The sequence below is a fragment of the Eurosta solidaginis genome, chromosome 3 (assembly GCF_040869045.1).
Source record: "Eurosta solidaginis isolate ZX-2024a chromosome 3, ASM4086904v1, whole genome shotgun sequence".
NCBI lineage: Eukaryota > Metazoa > Arthropoda > Insecta > Diptera > Tephritidae > Eurosta > Eurosta solidaginis.
Window position 1 is genome coordinate 164,078,053 of NC_090321.1, and position 21,297 is coordinate 164,099,349.

The 21,297-nt window shown below is 38.4% G+C and overlaps 1 protein-coding gene across 10 annotated transcripts in view; it reads right to left on the reverse strand.

The window, feature by feature from the left end:
* Positions 1-21,297, reverse strand: part of Ih (hyperpolarization activated cyclic nucleotide gated potassium channel Ih) — a 205,384-nt gene that overhangs the window by 13,446 nt on the left and 170,641 nt on the right. For all 10 annotated transcript variants that reach the window (XM_067773685.1, XM_067773684.1, XM_067773693.1 and 7 more), the window contains 4 exons: positions 20,715-21,026; positions 10,536-10,630; positions 10,390-10,478; positions 8,313-8,632 (listed from right to left, as the gene is read on the reverse strand). In XM_067773685.1, the coding sequence (XP_067629786.1) occupies positions 8,313-8,632; positions 10,390-10,478; positions 10,536-10,630; positions 20,715-21,026 (816 nt within the window). The remainder of the gene's footprint in view (positions 1-8,312; positions 8,633-10,389; positions 10,479-10,535; positions 10,631-20,714; positions 21,027-21,297) is intronic.

The following is a 21,297-nucleotide window of genomic DNA, read 5'->3' on the forward strand; positions in this document are numbered from 1 at the left end:
TTTCCTCCTCCAACCCGCATTTCCTACACCTGCTATCACTGACCAAGCCTAATTTAAAGGCATGTGACGCCAGAAGGCAGTGTCCAGTCAGAATACCCGTCATGAGTCTACAGTCCTCTCTTTTTAATGATAGAAGCAACTGTGTTAGTCTAAGGTTGTAAGACCTACACATAATCTTCGACACTTTACAGCCCCGCGCTTGAACCCACGCCTTTTCTGCTTGGTCGATCATGTGCACCTCTCGCCTTCGCTTAATCTCGCCCAATCTAATTGGGACGTCTACGGAGCAAGCTTCAAGGGATGCGCCCTTTTTAGCTAATTCGTCCGCTTTTTCATTCCCATCTATTCCCATATGCCCTGGGACCCAATATAGATGTATGCTTCTCCCTGTCCCGATTCTCTCCAGAGACTGCTTACACTCTAACACGCATTTAGATGCTGTGCTATGCGAGATTATTGCCTTAATTGCTGCTTGACTGTCGATATAAAAGTTAACACGGTTGCAGCTTAAGCTATTCTCTTCCAGGGTTTCTACTGCTTTGGTTACGGCTAATATTTCCGCTTGGAAAACGCTACAGTAATCCGGCAGCCTGTAGGATCTGCTTAATTCCGGATCAGCGCAGTATACCGCAGACCCTACTCCTTCCACTATTTTGGAACCATCGGTGTACACATGTATCGCCTCGTCCGCCATTTGCGCACCCTTGCGCCAACCGTCCACCTCTATTGTGGCCTTAAGATCTCCCTCAAAGTGCAGGTAGGGAATCATGTAGTCTGTTCGTCTTGTGACTGAGGACGCTATACTACTATGGCCATATGGTCGGCGCTCAAGCTGCCCCGAAGCACCGAGCCTGGTTGCGGTCGTTAATGCTTTGTTCTTTGCTACCAGGTCTACAGGTGGAATGTGCAGAATGGCATACAGTGCAGCCGTCGGGGTTGTTTTCAGGGCTCCCGTAATGCAAAGCATCGATAGTCTGCATACCCCCTCTAATTTTTTGAGGTATGTTGTTTTTTGTGTGGCTTTCCACCAAACAAGAACTCCATAGTATAGAATAGATTTGTTCGGCTAGGTTCAGATAATTTGCAGTTCATATTTTTGTACAAAGGGAAAAGGGTGATCCTTCTATATCTTGGAGAAGAGTGCCGTGGTTGACTGTGGCAAAAGCTTTTGACAACGCTGGTAATGCAATGCATTTTGCAGAAACCATGCTGATGAGTGCCTAGGCGAAGATTCGCCGTATTGACGGAGCAGGAAGGTTTCCAATGTCTTCACTACTGATGAAGGGAGTGATACAGGTCGTTATGACTCACCTTCGTTGGCCGGTTTTGCAGGCTTGAAAACGTGCCTCAGGTAGCTTACTTCCTCAGCGCCAAGGTGTTTTGCATGGCCCAGGTACAAGGACAAACCTCGAACTGTGAGGAAGTGGAAATGCAAATATTGCGACTTAAAAATAATGAGGCACAGAAGAATATCTGACTACTATACTTTTCAAACAAGGAGGCGAAACGATGCATCATTTTACGTAAAGTTTTAAATATAAAGAAACTTTTGGCATTGAGAAATGTAGTTGCAGCTTGTCCCGCTATACCGTAGTTACATACACTACACTTGAAACGCTTCTGAGGTTCGATACGGACGACTCTTTGTCATTGTTTGCTCTCATAATATTTACTACAATATAGTTCAGAGGAGGCAACTGTGGATGCTATCAAAAGATCAAGAATACGAGAAAAAAATTTCCGGAATATTGATGGTGTTTACGTTATACCAGCTGAATGTATCAAATAAAATTAAAATGTATGCTTTTTTCATATAGACACCACCCTTCGATAGCGGAGGAAGGAAAGGAGGTGCCCTTACTTAGCCCGGAACTTTAAGAGGATAATGATTTGATATTCATTGGTGTCTCCAAATGCCTTCAGTTACCACTCACAAGAAAAATCTGATAAAATTTTTAATTAAAAAGTCACCCACATCAACTGGAGTAAGTTCTTATACACGGCCAAACTTGTAGTTTCTCAATTACTTTCGCATTCCTTTGAGGAATTGAATGGGAAATTCGAAAGTACTTTTTGCTTTCCTTGTAATATAATTGAAAAAAATTTCGATTAGATTTCCCATTGCTTTCGAAAGTACTGGGAAAGAAATTAGAATTGCGCAAAGTATTTTTTTTTTCAATTGATATTTTTTTTGCGGAATTGAAATGTAATCAATTCCTCTGCTGTGCAGAACAGAATTGATTCCTTTTTCCAATTACTGAGGAATGTTATGGAATTGAATTTACCCAGCTTTGGTCGAGTGGACTGATTCTTTCTTTGGTGCCGTCAGTCACTATTTTAATTTTTATATTTATCAAGTGGGTCTTACTGTGAGGATGATTCCATTAGTTATTTTTTTATGGAATAAACCAAATTGAATGGACCTTGCCTTTTCACTTGCGAAAGAAGAGTTAATTTCAGACACATCAATAAATTCCATTTTCACTCAAACGATAACTATGCAACTATCAAACTATTTGCAAAAATTTTAGTATGTTATGTATCTAACGAGTACTATTAGTCGCTTGTTGTCATTATGTCATTAATTCGATCGCCCATTTCAGAGCTATTGTGATTTAAAAAGTGAGTTTCGATCATGAATCATAAAACGTAACAAGGGCACGTGTTTTGAGAAATTTGCTATTCGCTCTCGAAACAACAGCTCGATTCTCGAGAAGAAGCACAGCAAACACTCTCAAATGTTTGAAAAAGGCGCTCGACAAATTTTCTTCTGAGATGTCTGGCCACGGAGATCCGGGTCACAGCTTGCCAATGCTTATATCTGCATAAATAAATCCGATAAAGTAATTTGCTTGCCTATGCAACGAATTATGTTCGGCTGCACGTATACAATCGGCTTTTTACACATATACAAACCTGATCGTCAACAGCGAGAGCAGTGCCCGTATTTACGATCAGTGACTGAAAACCAATTTCACTCAAACGACAACTATGCAACTGTGAAACTATTTCCAACAAGTAAGGAAGGCTAAGTTCGGGTGTAACCGAACATTACATACTCAGTTGAGAGCTGTGGAGACAAAGTAAGGGAAAATCACCATGTTGTAAAAAGAAACTAGGGTAACCCTGGAATGTGATTGTATGACATGCGTATCAAATGGCAGGTATTAAAGAGTATTTTAAGAGGAAGTGGGCCATAGTTCTATAGATGGACGCCATTTAGGGATATCGCCATAAAGGTGGACCAGGGGTGACTCTAGAATTTGTTTGTGCGATATGGGTATCAAATGAAAGGTGTTAATGAGTATTTTATAAGGGCGTGGGCCTTAGTTCTATAGGTGGACGCCTTTTCCAGATATTGCCATAAAGGTGGACCAGGGGTGACTCTAGAATTTGTTTGTACGATATGGGTATCAAAGGAAAGATGTTAATGAGTATTTTAAAAGGGAGTTGGCCTTAGTTCTATAGGTGGATGACTTTTCGAGATATCGCCATAAAGGTGGACCAGGGGTGACTCTAGAATTTGTTTGTTCGATATGGGTATCAAATGAAAGGTGTTAATGAGTATTTTAAAAGGGCGTGGGCCTTAGTTCTACAGGTGGACGCCTTTTCGGGATATCGCCATAAAGGTGGACCAGGGGTGACTCTAGAATTTGTTTGTACGATATGGGTATCAAATGAAAGGTGTTAATGAGTATTTTATAAGGGCGTGGGCCTTAGTTCTATAGGTGGACGCCTTTTCCAGATATTGCCATAAAGGTGGACCAGGGGTGACTCTAGAATTTGTTTGTACGATATGGGTATCAAAGGAAAGATGTTAATGAGTATTTTAAAAGGGCGTGGGCCTTAGTTCTACAGGTGGACGCCTTTTCGGGATATCGCCATAAACGTGGACCAGGGGTGACTCTAGAATGTGTTTGTACGATATGGGTATCAAATTAAAGGTATTAATGAGGGTTTTAAAAGGGAGTGGCCCTTAGTTGTATATGTGAAGGCGTTTTCGAGATATCGACCAAAATGTGCACCAGGGTGATCCAGAACATCATCTGTCGGGTACCGCTAATTTATTTATATATGTATTACCACGCACAGTATTTCTGCCAAGACTCCAAGGGCTTATCCAATCAAAGTTAATATACTCTGTGAGCTCTGCTCAACTGAGTATAAAAATTATAATAAGTTATGGATCTAACGAGTCCTATTTGTCACTAGTTCACATACGTCGCTGATCCGATCAATCATTTCAAAGATATTGTACTTAAGAAATGAGTTTCGATCACTGTAGTCACCTTTTACAATTGTACACCTATTCGAAAATCGTCTTGTGTGAAAAGTGTATCATCGATGATATTTTTAGTTGAGCTACATAAGCTCGGGTACCTGATTTGGTGAACTTTTGCTTAGGTTTTCGTGCTAACGGACTGTAGTTTTTTGAAACTAACTCTTCAGACCACCGGTACTTGATAAAGTATCGATACTTCACTCAGCACTTGGTAAAAAGCATCAAATACGAAATACTCGAGTATTTTTTGGAAAAGTATCGAGACTACTCACTCAGTACTCGTATCGTTCTATAATTATTGATGAGTACAATATTACCAACACATATAATTTTTTTATTTAATAAACCATTACATTCTCATGTTGTGGCCTCTCTCACTGGAATAAATCTTGTAAATCGATTGCTGAGAAATATTGAGCGCAGTACCACCAACCCATACTAATTTTTTGTGTAATACTCCTATACGTTATCACATTCTACCCTCTATTTCTCCATTTTATTGAGTTCCGGTCATGTTTGAGAAAATGAAATTTCTCAATTTGAGGATAGGCAAAGTCTCATATTAAACAAGTAAGGAAGGCTAAGTTCGGGTGTAACCGAACATAATATACTCAGCTGAGAGCTTTGGAGACAAAAATCACCATGTAGGAAAATGAACCCAGGGTAACCCTGAAATGTGTTTGTATGACAGGGATTCAAATGGGAGGTATTAAAGAGTAGTTTAAAAGGGAGAGGGCCATTGTTCTATGGGTGGACGTCTTTTCGGTATATCGCCATAAAGGTGGGCCAGGGGTGACTCTAGAATGTGTTTGTACAATATGGGTATCAAATGGAAGGTATTAATGAGGGCTTTAAAAGGGAGTGGCCTTAGTTGTATATGTGAAGGCGTTTTCGAGATATCGACCAAAAGGTGAACCAGGGTGACCCAGAACATCATCTGTTGGGTACCGCTAATTTATTTATATATGTATTACCACGCACAGTATTTCTGCCAAGACTCCAAGGGCTTTTGATTTCGCCCTGCAGAGCTTTTTAATTTTCTTCTACTTAATATGGTAGGTGTCACACCCATTTTACAATGTTTTTTCTAAAGTTATATTTTGCCTCAATAAACCAATCCAATTACCATGTTTCATCCCTTTTTTTGTATTTGGTATAGAATTATGTAATTTATTTCTTTTTTCGTAATTTTCGATATCGAAAAAGTAGGCGTGGTCATAGTCGGATTTCGGCCATTTTTTATACCAAGATAAAGTGAGTTCAGATAAGTACATGAACTAAGTTTAGATATATCGATTTTTGCTCAAGTTATTGTGTTAGCGGCTGAGCGGAAGGACAGACGGTCGACTGTGTATAAAAACTGGGCGTGAATTCAACCGATTTCACCCATTTTTACAGAACACAATTATAGTCATAGAATCTATGCCCCTACCAAATTTCACAAGGATTGGTAAATTTTTGTTTGACTTATGGCAATAAACTAGGACAAATTAAATGAAAACGGGCGCCCATTTTGAAATTTTCTTTTATTTTTGTATTTTGTTGCACCATATCATTACTGGAGTTGAATGTTGACATAATTTACTTATATACTGTAAAGATATTAAATTGTTTGTTAAAATTTGACTTACACATTTTTTTTTCAAAAGTGGGCGTGTTCTTCATCCGAGTTTGCTAATTTCCATTTAGCACACATATAGTAATAGGAGTAACGTTCCTGCCAAATTTCATCATGATATCTTCAACGAATGCCAAATTATAGCTTGAAAAACTTTTAAATTACGTTCTTTTAAAAGTGCGCGGTGCCACGCCCACTGTCCAAAATTTTACGAATTTTCTATTCTGCGTCATAAGGTCAACCCACCTGCCAAGTTTCATCGCTTTATCCGTCTTTGGTAATGAATTATCGCACTTTTTCGCTTTTTCGAAATTTTCGATATCGAAAAAGTGGGCGTGGTTATAGTCCGATATCGTTCATTTTAAATAGCGATCTGAGATGAGTGCCCAGGAACCTACGTACCAAATTTCATCAAGATACCTCAAAATTTACTCAAGTTATCGTGTTAACGAACAGACGGACGGACGGACATGGCTCAATCAATTTTTTTTTCGATACTGATGATTTTGAAGTCTATATTTATCACTATTCCTTTGCACCTGTACAACAAAACCATTATCCAATCAAAGTTAATATACTCTGTGTGCAAAGCCTCTAAGTGTGAATTTGAGTTACATTTGAGAATTAACGTTTGATTTCAAATACATCCAAACTTAGATTGATCAAATATGTATATTGAGTAGATACAATACGGCAGTCTATTCAAATGACAAATTTCCTCTTAAGTTTCGCCAAGTGCATAAGCTCCTTAAACTTGTAAATAAACCAAATTTTTATATTCCTTTGAGCAATTGTTTGAAAATATTTTTTTTAACCTGACTACCCTTTTATACATACCTAGCACAGTGAGTATCAAATAAATGAAACAAGCAAATGAAAAAGAACATAATATAGTCCAATTAACTAAATCACATTAAATTTATTGAAATATCATCAATATTAAATTAATTAAAAAATATTTAAATTAATTTAAAAAGGAACTATACTAATTTGCTATATATTAAATAAAAAAATATGTTAATAATTATAACTAAATTTATAAATAAAATAATCTGTACAAAATATACGAATAATTATGGCATTTTCTTTTCTAAAAATAGTGTCGCCCTTTTGGTTCTTCCGTGAGTTTTCTATGTTCCTCACACAAAATATTTTCCACTGAATAACAGAAGGTGATATCCCTTGTATACAAAAAGAGCCATTTTGCATAGCTCCAGTTAACCTTGTTAAAAAGTTCAAATTTAAAGGTGTAAAGCAAAGTATTGACTCACCTATTCTTGTAAGAATCGTTAATTACCCATGTACAAAATTATTTTAACACCTTAATAATATTTAGTTTAAAAGGAAGTAGACTGGTATTATCACTTTCAAAAATAATGAAGAGGCAAAGCGAATACTGTATCCAACAAATTTACTTGCGATAAAAATTTGTTTACAGCAAAGTCAAATCTTTCCATTTTAAGTGAATTTTATAACATAAGAAATAGGTTTATTCGAAAAAAAGCTTTCGCTTCGCAAGTCATACACTAGCCTACATTTACTGGGAAATGATAACCATAACCAATGTACAACGGTAAAAGTTCTACCTTATTATTCCTTTAAAACTGATATAAAACCGGCTCTTTCTCTTTATAACACCCATATTGCATATTATCCCTGCTAAACACTTTCTTTTATTGGTGTGCTATATACCTATGTATGTATGTATGACGTATATTAAGAATCGATTTCAAAAGCTTGATTTTGTTGCAAGAAGCTCGGGAAATTTTTTATTTTATCATTTCCCATGAAACCAAGTTTTTTTTATTAATTTGGTTAGTTAACATCCGATTATTAAAGTTGATGTGTGTTTATGTTGGTATAGTTTTACCTTTCATCGCAGTTATATAAGGTATCTTTCCGTTTATTCGGAGCCATGTATCTACAATATAAACATTTTTGGGAAAGCGATGAAATCTAACTGAAAAGTTTGCGAAATGCATACAAAAACTGTAGATAAATGGTAAATTAAGAAGAAGAAGAAGCAATGAAGGGACTTTGTTTTGACAAACTGAACATCAGCTCGCCTTTATCGATGCCTTATGACTGTTTGCATATAAAAACCCCGTTTTTTCTCAAAAAGTGTAGATAACGAATAAACACGACGATATAGCTACTTAATGTTGAATAAGGACATGCCACAGACATTTCAATGGAATATCCGTAAAAAAATAATAATTGTCTTAAAAAATATAATTATTTCGATCATTAGTTGGACCGTTAGTAATTAAAAGTTAATTATTGCAGTGATTTCTCAATGCGCCGCTGGTGATTAACATTCGGCAATCGTGAACCAAAGAACTTAGATCAACGATCTGTGCTCTTTGATGATTGTAGTAGTTATTTTTTTGTTTGTTCTTATTTTAAACTTACTCATCTTCCTTGCAGTCGTCTGCCTCGGCAGCTAAGGCATTCACCACTGCTGTTATGGTATTCGATTCTGGATTGCTGATTTGTTCATCTTTTTGTTGCATAATATTTGGATTTTTTCCAATTTTGTTTAGGCGTTCTGCAGCGACCGTTTCCATAGTTTTTCTCATTAGTGGATACTGGTCCAAGACACAATTGAAGTGATCGACACTCAATGAAAACAAATTGCAATAGGTTTCCGCGCGTACACTGGCCACTCGTCTTGCATTCGTTAACAGGCAAATTTCACCAAAGTATGAGCCATCGGAAAGTGAAGTCGCAACCTGTAATTAATTTTTTCAGTAGTGACCATAGTAGTTTTGAATGAAATAACTAATTAATTAAGATTAAAAGGAGTTTCCATAAGAATGTGAATCTTGGTGCGGAAATAATTAATCTTATAAAATTGAAATAGTTTTGAAAAAGCTGTCAAACAGTTTGTGATTTGCCACTCCAGTGGCTAATAAAAACAACTACCGTTACTTGACTTTATTTAGTGAAGCTGATTTAAATACCTATTTAAAAAATAAGCCCTATTATTAAATGAGTCGAACAGCATTAGCTCTGTCCAACGTGTGACCAAAAAAAGGCGAAATCTGTTATTCTAAATTTTGCAAGTCGTCCTTTTATTTCAAATACGTTATACAATGTCAGACCTCGTTTTAAATGAATTCAACAATTCAATTTTAACTCCTTTGAAGTTGTTTATGAATTATTCAATAATGAGAATATCTCCCACCCGTGACAAGTATGCAGAAACAGTTGTTAGAAATACGTAAATAGATATTGCTAATACGCCTTATAATCCGAATAGAGATATCAATTAACGTAGGTCTAGTAAATGTTATATTCAAATACGACTTACTTAATAGAGGGGTTTTTTTTAAAAAAATTTTATAATTAAATATGTCGAGTTAAGCAAAGAGCAAAAAGTATAATAGAAATATTACAAAACGAAATTTGAGAAAAGGTGACTTAAAGAATAGCAACGATACCTGAAAAGAATCGAGATAAAGTTAGTTCGTTATATACAGCTTAAGCGTTGTTTGACAAAAATTCTGTTGAAATTTACGTCAGTACAGGAACACAGCAACACAAGGAAAGCTAGATGTCGAAAGGCTGCAATTGCAACGACTATCAATGATTTCGCAACTCGAATCTCAGACCTCTCTGAGAGCACAAGTCAACCCGAGGGGATGTAAAAGCATCAGGAGCATATCTCTAAAAAAGCAGAGGCGGAAAGGCGTGAGCGCGAGGAGTTTGAACTGCTAGTTGTTGTTGTTGTTGTAGCAGTGCTTCGCCCCATACAATAGGTGTAACCGATCACAAATTGTCCTCTGATCACAAACAAATCCTCTAACGGGAGTCCAAGTAAATTTGCTATTTCAACAGGGGTGGACCATAATGAGAGGGGTGTTAGAGACAATTGAAGAGAGGGTTGGTGTCATGTAGGGACACATTGCAAGCAGGACATACATTTTGTATGTCGGGGTTGATTCTGGATAGGTAAGAGTTTAACCTGTTACATTATCCAGATCGAACTTGAGCTAGAGTGACTCGTGTTTCCCTAGGGAGTGTGCGTTCCCCCTTCGCTAGTTATGGGTATTTTTCTTCAAGTACTGGATTCGCCGCCAGGTAATTCCTGGCATAGAGGTCCGACGCCTGTTTGTGGACGTCACTGCTTGTGCTTTTTTGCTTCATATGGCTGTGTTCTCACGTGCAGTATTTCCTTATAACACGTTTTGTGCTCGTGTCCTGCGTTTTCCAGGATAAGACTCCAGCTATTAGGAGTGGTCCAGCAGTCAGATCTAGAGGCAGCAAGTGGCATAGGTGCTAGAAAGCTTCTAGTATTTACCTAGGGGCGGAGTTATTTTATAACACGGATCCTTGTTTTCGATAGGGGTTTTCAGTTTTGTCGTTAAACAAACTTCTGATAACACTACGGACCCATACATAACATACATACGACCTTTTGATCCAGTGTGTAATTTCAGCGGGCTATAATATGTACATACATATTTGCTCTGGTATTAATCATTACCTCTCCGTTTGCCATGACAATATCCACAACTCCTTCCTGAATGAAGTACATTTTTGTTCCAATTGTACCTTCCTTTATTATAATATCACCTTAAAATAAATTGGATTAATAAACTCATACAATATTTTTTCAATCAGTCGTCTTACCTGGTTGAAAAACTTCGTATTTCAGTTTCGTTACGACGTCAGATACAAAATTGGAATCAGCATTTGCAAAAAAAGGCACAGACGCAACTAGAGATCTAAAAGTGAAAAAAGAAAAAATGTATGTGATCTGATACATATGGTATCGTCAGCTGAGCAGAAGAAGGATTTGTTGCATTAAATCTCCATATCAGAAAACAGTTTAAGAACGCCTTATACCAATATACAATCGGGGAGTCTTATGTTTTTCCCAGGGCCGCAAATCGAAGCGGTTCAGTTCGAACCACTTATCGAATCGCAGAACCGGTTAGGTTCAATGGCTCAACTACACTTATTATATATTTCCAATGTGACGTCTAATTAGAAAAAGTCCTATCATACCATTTTCTATTAAATTAATATACTAGAAGTTAGGTGAACTACAAACCTTCCTATTTTTGGTATTTTTCATGAAATATGAATTACAACTTCCATTTAGAAAAGTCGGGGACCGTATTGTGTGATGCGATCCGTGATTGAAATCAATTTTTTAAATCACAATAGCTCTGCAAAGGTGAACCGGATTTATAAAATATGTTAACTACGGACCACGCATACTCCATAGATCTATAATTTATCATGATTTTTTGAAATGGTCTGACAGATTCATATTGCGAAACAAAGCAGTTTAGACAACACTGGATTGAATGCCCAGGGCAAAGACGGGCCAAACTCTTTATACTCCCAGCAACGAAGTTAAATCCATTCTATGGGAGTGCGCCACTCTGGCCAGGCAGATACCCTCCCATCTAACTGGCTTGCCTCTTAATTTCTTCGTGATATGGAGTAAATAGCCTTGAGAGGTATTTAAACAAAATAAAGGTTACAATGTATTGACGCTTAATAATAATGATAATTGATTTACAGTTTTCGTGTCAAGTATTGTGATTTATTTCTTAGATAAGGTGTGTGAGTTAAACAAATTTTAAGTCTTAAGTAGAAATTTTATTTCGAACAAAACCGAATTACTTTTTAAAAAAAATTATTAAGAAATCCCGCCACTTGACACACTACGTTATCAACATTATCTTATAAATACTACAAATAATGTTGAAAACACATTGCAAAAAGTCTTTATTTCGGAAAAGGTTGTGGCCGTTTTACCAAGTCCACCCAGTATGAAAAATTACTATATTTTATATATTGTTGATAAAAGTTCACTTAAATAGAAAAATGTAAGTAGATATTCCCAGTGATCAGAGCTGCTCAACCCCTATACGCTTATAGCACTTTTGTTTTTGTTGTGCCCTGAAGAATAGGCACAAATACAAATTCACACTTTGACTATAGAAGAATTTTTCATAGCACTCCCATATGCCCTCACATATAAATTCGATTCATATGAAAGTGTCTGCATTTCATATGAAAGTGCAAAGAAATAGAATTTCCATATGAAGCTAAAGCCCTTCGGTATGATATTCAAATTTAAACTAACAAATTGACAACAAAAAATTTTTCTAAAATATTTTAGCACTGAGAAAAGATTCTTTAAACATTTAAAATAAAATTCGAGATAGATATATATACACTTCCATAAATCAAAATCATCAGTATCGAAAAAAAAAATTTGATTAAGCCATGTCCGTTCGTCCGCCCGACTGCTCGTCCGTTAACACGATAACTTGATTATTATTGAGATATCTTCACCAAATTCGGTATACGGGCTTATCTGAACCCAAAATAGATTGGTATTGAAAATGAGTAAAATCGGATGATAACCACGTCCACTTTTTATATATATAACATTTCGGAAAACACAAAAAACCTGATTATTTAGTAAATAATACACATAGAATGTTGAAATTTGATGTGTGGACTGATATTGAGACTCTTGATTTTGAAAATAGGCGTGGCACCGCCTTGTGATAAAATCAATTTAAAAAATATTTTTAATCATAAATCAAAAACCATTCAGCAGAGAACTTGCTTTTACTATAAAAAATTATTCGAAGAAAAATTAACGAAATAGGTTAAGGGCCACGCCGATTATTATACAAAATATTTTTAAAGGGGTCGTGGACGAATAAAATAATCTATATCTTTGAAGAAAAGAGCTTGATATCAATTATATTTCTTATCCCAAGTGGAGTTATAACAACAAATAGGAAATGGGGGTGACACCGCCCCTTTTATGATTCATTAATTTTCTATGTTTCGGGAGCCATAACTCGAAGAAAAATTAACATATCGTAATAAAATTGGGTACATATTGTAACGAATGTTAGCAGCACTGAGCGATGCTATCGTCTCTAAGCCGATGCTAAGCAGTGACGTGAATGCACATCAATAATTCAATCATTATGTATCTACATAAACGAAACAATAACTGCGTCTACATATATATGTACCATGTACGTATACGAGCAGCGGAGAGTCAATGCACTAACACACGCATATATCTGAGAAGTTTGAGAGCTACTGGACTAGTAGATTCTGGAAGCGCCTAAAAGATGTATAAAATAGTGCAATTTTAGTTATAGCTGAGAAGTTTGAGAGCTCATGGAAAATGCTAGTAGATTCTAGAAAAATGCGAACGAGGAAACCAAAGAGTATAAAAGGCGATAGATGTAGAGGCGCTGTAATTCAGTTTGAGTTGATCACTCAATCAGTTATTGATTAAGCACGCGATCTGGCGGCCAATAGTAGAGTTTAATTTGAGTTATCAATCAGTTTGGTTATTAAGCCAGCGAGTAGCAAAGTATAAGTGTTATTGTGAAGTACTTTAATAAAGGCCATTTTGCCATTATTCAATATTGGAGTTATTTATTCAACAGTTTAGTGATTCGAACTTAGCAGAGGATTGCAAATAAGAGGATTTGCAAGTAAATTCGTTACAATTGGTGTCAGAAGAGGAATTGTTGAATAAATTCCGAAGATTGGGAATACAACTTGGACATGGCAAAGTTCGGTGAATTGAAGATCCAGCAACTAAAGAAGGAGTTGGAGAGCTGTGGATTGAATACAAGCGGCGTTAAACTTGAACTTCAGGCACAGCTACGAGAGGCAATGGAAGCAGAAGGAATTGATGTGGAAGAGTATGTCTTTCATCTTGATGGTGAGGAGACAACAAAAATTGAAGAGAAAAACGAAACATCGCAGACGGTTACCAGCACAGACTTGAACATGATATTGGCTGCAATATCTGCACAAACATCGACAGTAGCATCAATGTCGTCGCAAATGTCAGAAATGTCGTCACAAATGGCATCACAATTGGAATCGCAGGAGACACGCATAACATCGAAGATTGAAGCACAAGAAACGCGTATGTCAGAAATGTCGACACAGATAACATCCAAGATGGAAACTCAACTGGAAGAACAGAAGACATATGAGGCATCACAATTGGAAGAACAGAAAACACACATGGCGTCACAAATTGCAGAACAATTAAAAGAACAAGAGGCACGCATAACATTACAGCTCGAAGCACAAGAAGAACGTATCTCAACAAAGCTGTAGGCACAGGAAACAAAATTCTCATCGCAGCTGGAGGCTGTTAGTGAACGACAAAATAAAGTGGAGGCCGAGATGGATGCTTTGAAAGATCGGATTCAGGAGTTACAATTGAACCGTCCAATCACTTCAACGTCTACTCTGAAGGTAAAATCCCCAACGTTCCAGGTATTTAAGCTCCAATTTGAAAAGACGTCGGCAGCGAACAACTGGAATGCTGAAGATAAAGTTGCAGCTCTGTTCGTGGCATTGAAAGCGCCAGCAGCCGAAATCCTACAAACGATTCCCGAAGGAGAGCGGAACAACTATGAAGCATTGATGGCCGCTGTCGAGAGACGTTATGGAAGCGAGCATAGGAAACATATATTCCAAATTGAGTTGCAAAACCGTCACCAAAGAGCGAATGATACTTTGCAGGAGTTTGCCTCGGATGTTGAAAGGTTGGCTCATCTCGCAAATGCGGACGCACCCGTGGAATACACCGAGAGGGTAAAAATCCAGAGTTTTATAAATGGCATACGGGACGTGGAAACGAAGCGAGCTACATACGCAAACCCAAAGCTCACATTTGCTGAAACGGTATCACATGCATTGACTCAGGGAACGGCCTCACTATTGAGTAAACCAGCATACAAAGCTCATCTTGTGGAAGTGGAAAACCCAGATTGGGTAGACACAATTTTGGAAGCACTGAAGGGATCACAACAGAAAAATGCCGGAGTTATTAAATGTTTCAAGTGCGGCAACCCAGGTCATATTGCACGACATTGCAGCAGCGGTCCCAATAGCTCCAACAATGTGGGTGACCGAAAACGCAGAGCTGAAGGAGATGAGCAAATATCCAAGTCCACTCAATCGTTAAACTAAAGCGAGTCAGCCGCAAGGGGCGACAGCTGGCTCCCTAAATTGAACGCCCCCTAATCTCTGTGTCGCAAATTGGAAGGAAATCAAGCAATCTTACTGTCGGAGGACATGTGGATGGAAAGGAACGTTTACTGACTGTAGATACGAGTGCATCCCATTCCATCATTCGATCAGATTCAGTCAACAAGAAGATAAGACTATTGCTTGGAGCAAGATTACGTACAGCCACGGGAGAGGACACCCAGGTAATTGGAGAAGTAGAATGTGAAGTAGCAATTGGGAACGTCACGGTACTTCACAATTTTATAGTGGCAGGTATTGTTGATGAAATCATAATTGGAGTGGACTTCTTAATCAACCAAGGCATCAATATCGATATGCAAAGCAAGACGATGCGATATAAGAACATGGATGTGCCACTTAATTTCGGCTACGAGAGAGGCTACAGCAGTAAACGAGTGCTGGTGGAAGAGAGTCAGAAAATACCACCAAAATCAGAAGCAGCAAAGGTTGATGGAGATTGTGGGACAAACAAATTGTGGGTTGTCGAAGCAGCAAATAAATCAGCACTGAACATACTTGTAGTCCAGCGAATTAAAACGCAGCGGCTGCGCTGGCTAGGCCATGTTATGCGAATGAAAGATGATGCTCCGGCCAAGAAAGTGTTTCTATCGGAACCCGCCTATGGAAGCAGAGGTAGAGGGCGGCCCCCACTCCGTTGGAAGGACCAGGTGGAAAACGATTTAAACTCCCTTGGTGTGACCAATTGGCGCCGGTTGGCGGAGCGAAGGAGCGACTGGCGCGCCTTGTTGGACGGCCATAACCGTTTAGACGGTTAAGCGCCAATTAAGTAAGTAAGTAAGAACATACTTGTAGGAAAAACCCTGGCTATGACAAAACAAGATGGACGTATTCCGGTAAGAGTACTCAATGAGTTCAAGTCACCATTCAATTTGACCAAAGGAGCTATTTTGGGAAGATGCCAAGAGGCCGAAGTAGTTATTAACTGTGAACAGCTCCAGGAACACGTTTCATCTAGTAATACTGATCTTTCAAATGATATCACGGCATGGGCGCATGGGCTAGAGGAAGCCTATCAGAGTAAGGCAAAACAACTGCTCATAAAATACGCGAACATATTTGACCAGGATGGTTCCAAACCAGGCCGCACCAATATTGTGAAACATCAAATTGACACTGGAGATGCGAGGCCGATCCGTAAATCTCCACGTAGTGTTCCACTGGCGAAGCGGGAAGTTGTGAGTCAAATCATACAAAAAATGAGTGACAGCGGCGTCATCAAACCATCAGCTAGTCCATGGAGCTCACCGGTAGTACTTGTAAAGAAGAAGGATGGAAAAATGAAGTTTTGCCTGGACTACCGAAAGTTGAATGACGTTACGAAAAAGGATAGCTACCCGTTGCCAAGAATTGACGACACTCTGGACTCGCTATCTGGTACGAAATGGTTTTCCACACTGGACTTGAAAAGCGGCTACTGGCAAGTTGAGGTGAAGGAGGAAGATAAAGAGAAAACAGCCTTCAGTGTCGGTGATGGTCTTTGGCAATTTACAGTGATGCCTTTTGGACTTTGTAATGCATCAGCTACTTTTGAGAGACTCATGGACCAGGTACTGAAAGGACTACATTGGAAAACATGCTTGGTGTACCTGGACGACATCACCGTATTGGGCAAGAGTTTTGATGAACATCTTAAAAACTTGGAGGAAGTTTTCCAGAGAATAGCTGGCGCTGGTCTGAAATTAAGTCCCAAAAAGTGTACGCTGTTTAAAAAGGAAGTAAATTATTTGGGCCACAAGGTAACGACAGAAAGTGTCTGTACAGCGAATGAAAAGATAGAGGCAGTAAAGGATTGGCCAAGACCACAGAATCTGCATGAATTGAGAAGTTTCCTTGGGCTGTGCACATATTACCGCCGATTTGTACCAAATTTTGCCAGCGTAGCCCATAGTCTCCACGAGCTAACAAAGAAAAATAAAGTTTTTGAATGGAAGAAGGAGCAAGAAGTAGCTTTCCAAACATTGAAAGAGCGGTTGTGCACTGCCCCAATGTTGGCATACCCGATTCCAGGAGCAACGTTTTTTCTAGACACAGATGCGAGCGGATATGCTATAGGAGGCATTTTATCACAACTGGTCGATGGACAAGAGAAGGTAGTTGCATATTACAGCCGTTCAATTGGAAAACCAGAGAGGAACTTTTGCGTTACACGGAGAGAGCTGTTGGCATTGGTAGAGTGCATTAAACGTTTTCACAAATACCTCTACGGCCAGCGATTCCGTGCCAGGACAGATCACGCAGCGTTGAAATGGCTTCTGCAGTTCCGTAATCCGGAAGGACAATTGGCACGGTGGATCGAGCGACTACAAAGCTATGACTTTTCCATTGAGCATCGAAAAGGTAGTACCCATGGAAATGCTGATGCAATGTCACGAAGACCATGTAGTCTGGAATGCAAGCACTGCTCAAAGGCCAAGGCTAAAGAAGACATTATAGATGTCCGGCTAATGACTATAACGTGTACGGATGAATGGGACAAGGAACAACTAAGAAAGTGTCAGCTAGAAGATACAGATCTGACACATGTTATGCAAGGGCTCGAACGAAACGAAAGACCAAGCAGAGAGGAGATGTCAGCAGAGAGTCTCATTGCGAAGTCATATTGGGCACAGTGCAACAGTTTAGAATTGATATCCCGTTGCTTGTATCGAGTATGGGAGAGTGAGGAAGGTCAATGCAAGAAGAAACTGATAGTTGTTCCCAGGAAGAGGATTCCTGACGTGCTCAGGGAGCTGCACAATGGTCCAAGTGGAGGTCATCTTGGAATCACGAAGACACTCGAGAAAATTAAGCAGAGATTCTATTGGGTTGGTTGCCGTCAGTCGGTCACCGAGTGGATTGCCAACTGCGAGGTATGCAACAGAGCGAAAGGGCCCAAAACCGGAAGTCATGGCCAGATGAAGCAGTATATTTCAGGTGCACCATTTGAAAGGATCGCCATGGATGTTGCAGGTCCATTTCCTACTAGCAACCGCGGAAACAAATACGTAATGGTTACGGATTATTTCAGTAAATGGCCAGAGGTATACCCAATCCCAAACCAAGAAGCAGAAACAGTAGCAGAAGTGGTTAAAAATGAATGGGTTGCAAGGTATGGTGTACCAATGGAGTTACATTCTGACCAAGGCAGGAATTTTGAATCAGCTGTGTTCCAAGAAATGTGCAAGAAGTTGGGCATTCGAAAAACACGGACAACTGCATTGCATCCTCAGTCCGATGGTATGGTGGAACGCTTCAATAGAACATTGGAGGAGCAATTAAGGAAAGTAGTAGACAAGTACCATAAGGACTGGGATACGCACATATCATTATTCTTGATGGCCTACCGATCGGCAGTACATGACACAACGGGCCAAACTCCCGCAAAGGTAATTTTTGGCAATGACCTTCGACTGCCAGCTGATTTGAAGTATGGGATAGATGCCGATGCGGAGAGGACTGTCAAGAAATCCACTGGTGTCTTGGAAGAAGAGCTGAGAGAGATACACGATCTGGTAAGGCAACGAGCAAAGATTATGAGTGACAAGATGAAAGCGAAGTACGATAAAGCAATTAATTCGGAAGGGTTTCAGGAAGGAGATTTGGTGCTGCTATACAACCCACAACGAAAAAAAGGTTTGTCCCCGAAATTGCAGTGTAACTGGGAAGGCCCATACAAAGTTGTAAAGCGGATCAACGATGTAGTGTACCGCATACAAACCATTGGCAAACCACGAACCAAAATGAAAGTGGTTCATTTGGAGAGGCTAGCAGCGTTTAGATCGAGAGATTTGTCTGATCGGGACGATCAGACTTAGGTGGAGGGCAGTGTAACGAATGTTAGCAGCACTGAGCGATGCTATCATCTCTAAGTGACGTGAATGCACATCAATAATTCAATCATTATGTATCTACATAAACGAAACAATAACTGCGTCTACATATATGTACCATGTACGTATACGAGCAGCGGAGAGTCAATGCACTAACACATGCATATATCTGAGAAGTTTGAGAGCTACTGGACTAGTAGATTCTGGAAGCGCCTAAAAGATGTATAAAATTGTGCAATTTTAGTTATAGCTGAGAAGTTTGAGAGCTCATGGACAATGCTAGTAGATTCTAGAAAAATGCGAACGAGGAAACCAAAGAGTATAAAAGGCGACAGATGTAGAGGCGCTGTAATTCAGTTTGAGTTGAGCACTCAATCAGTTATTGATTAAGCACGCGATCTGGCGGCCAATAGTAGAGTTTAATTTGAGTTATCAATCAGTTTGGTTATTAAGCCAGCGAGTAGCAAAGTATAAGTCTTATTGTGAAGTACTTTAATAAAGGCCATTTTTCCATTATTCAATATTGGAGTTATTTATTGAACAGTTTAGTGATTCGAACTTAGCAGAGGATTGCAAATAAGAGGATTTGCAAGTAAATTCGTTACAATATATTTGCGTTATTGCAGGAAATATTTCTAGTAAAAATGAACGGAATCGGTTGAAGACCATGCCTACTTGTATATTAAGGAAATTTAAAAGGGTCTTAGACTAGAATAATAAGCTATATCTTAGCGAAAAATAGTTTAATATCAATCATATTTCACTTACCAAGATTTGTTGCAAGAGGAAACTAGGAGAACTTTTTTTTAAATGGGCGGTGCTATGTGTTATGTACAAAAGTAATTTATTTGAAATGAACTGTACAATTGAAGCTCACGCTGAGTATATAATGTTCGGTTACACCCGAACTTGGACACCCTTACTTGTTTTTTCATTAGTGGTAATTGGTGTAAAGCTATCAAGAGTGTGGATAACGCCCGAAATTGTGTTCGATGAAATCAAAGAACACATTTTTTTAATTTTTGAAATCTTAAAAAGGTAAATGTTGAGAACCGGGGGTAATTTTCCACTTTGTACTTATGTTCATGTATGTGCTCCTTTTAATTTTTCCTACAAATTGGCGGGACAGGACCTACTTGTATTATACCGACTCCGAACGGCATCTGCAGGGCAGATGACTTTTCACTGAGAATGTATTTAGAATACATGATAATGAAACGACTAGACCTTATGAGAATTGGCGAACTAGATAACCGAAAATACAAAAGCAGCGCAAGCTGAGGAATCAGTAATCAGTTTGTTTAAAACACGCTTTTATGAAGTACGTGATATTGAAATATAATTGTACTACTCCCAAAGTAGTCTAAATAAAGACCATTTTGAAATACTGAATATTGCAGTTATTTATTCGACAGTTCAGCGATTCGAACGTTAGTAGAAGGTGCATAATTATCAGAAATCCCCAGAATTCGTTACAATATATATATGTATATATATACGTACAAATAATCATTATATAATTATATCCGAGCACTTTGGGCTAGATGTTAATAAACACATTTTTTGTTGTATATATGTATGTACATACATATATGCATATAGCCTATATTTTAAGGCCAGCGTCTTTATTCACTGACCATTCGGATCCCCTACCAAAAAAACTTTTAAAATTGAAGCGACAGTTTTCTATAATTTATGAAAAGCGATATTTTTCTATTAGGCAGACTTGGTAAAAAAGCCTTAACTTTTTCGAAAGCAAAGGTCTGCCATGCTTAAGCTTTTCGAGCTCCTCTTGAACCAAGCCTCATCTTCTCCACCAAATAATCGGAATCTTGATTTTCAAGATTTTTTTATTTTGAAACACTTTAATATAGGACACATACAGCTATAAAATTGTTAAGATAACGACAAAGCCTACTTCTTTACTTACCTACAATTGTAATTGATTACATCTTCTCTCAATTTTTCGCTCAGTTCACCAAGTATACATTCTTCGTCGAAAAATTTTCCTTGATACCGATGCTCAAAATACTCGGTAATCCTTTGACGCATGTCTCGAGGAAGCTTACGATAGGCCATATATTCTTCCACCTGTTTCACTTTTTCACGATATTGCCGTCTACTAGAATCCAAACTTTGAATCAAATTGGTCGCATGACCTAAGAACAGGGCGTAACATGTGGCACCAGATATCATCGAAAGCATCGTCAGCCACATATCCGTTAATGACTGCGGTGGGAATCTGAAAATATTATTTACTCAACAAAGTTCATATGTAAGTTATACACACATATTTATATAAAATTATATATTTCATGTATAATATATAGTAAGCTGGGTTGATTTGCATGGACGAAAGTTAACCCACATCGCGCCATCGATTTTTCGATAGGTTTTGGGCTCAGGGAAAAAAAGTTCCACTAATAGTAGGAGAGCTGGTAAGCATTTTTGAGCAGGTATTTGAGGCACAATGAAAATTATGTACAACGCTTTTTTAATGGTATCTAAGTATA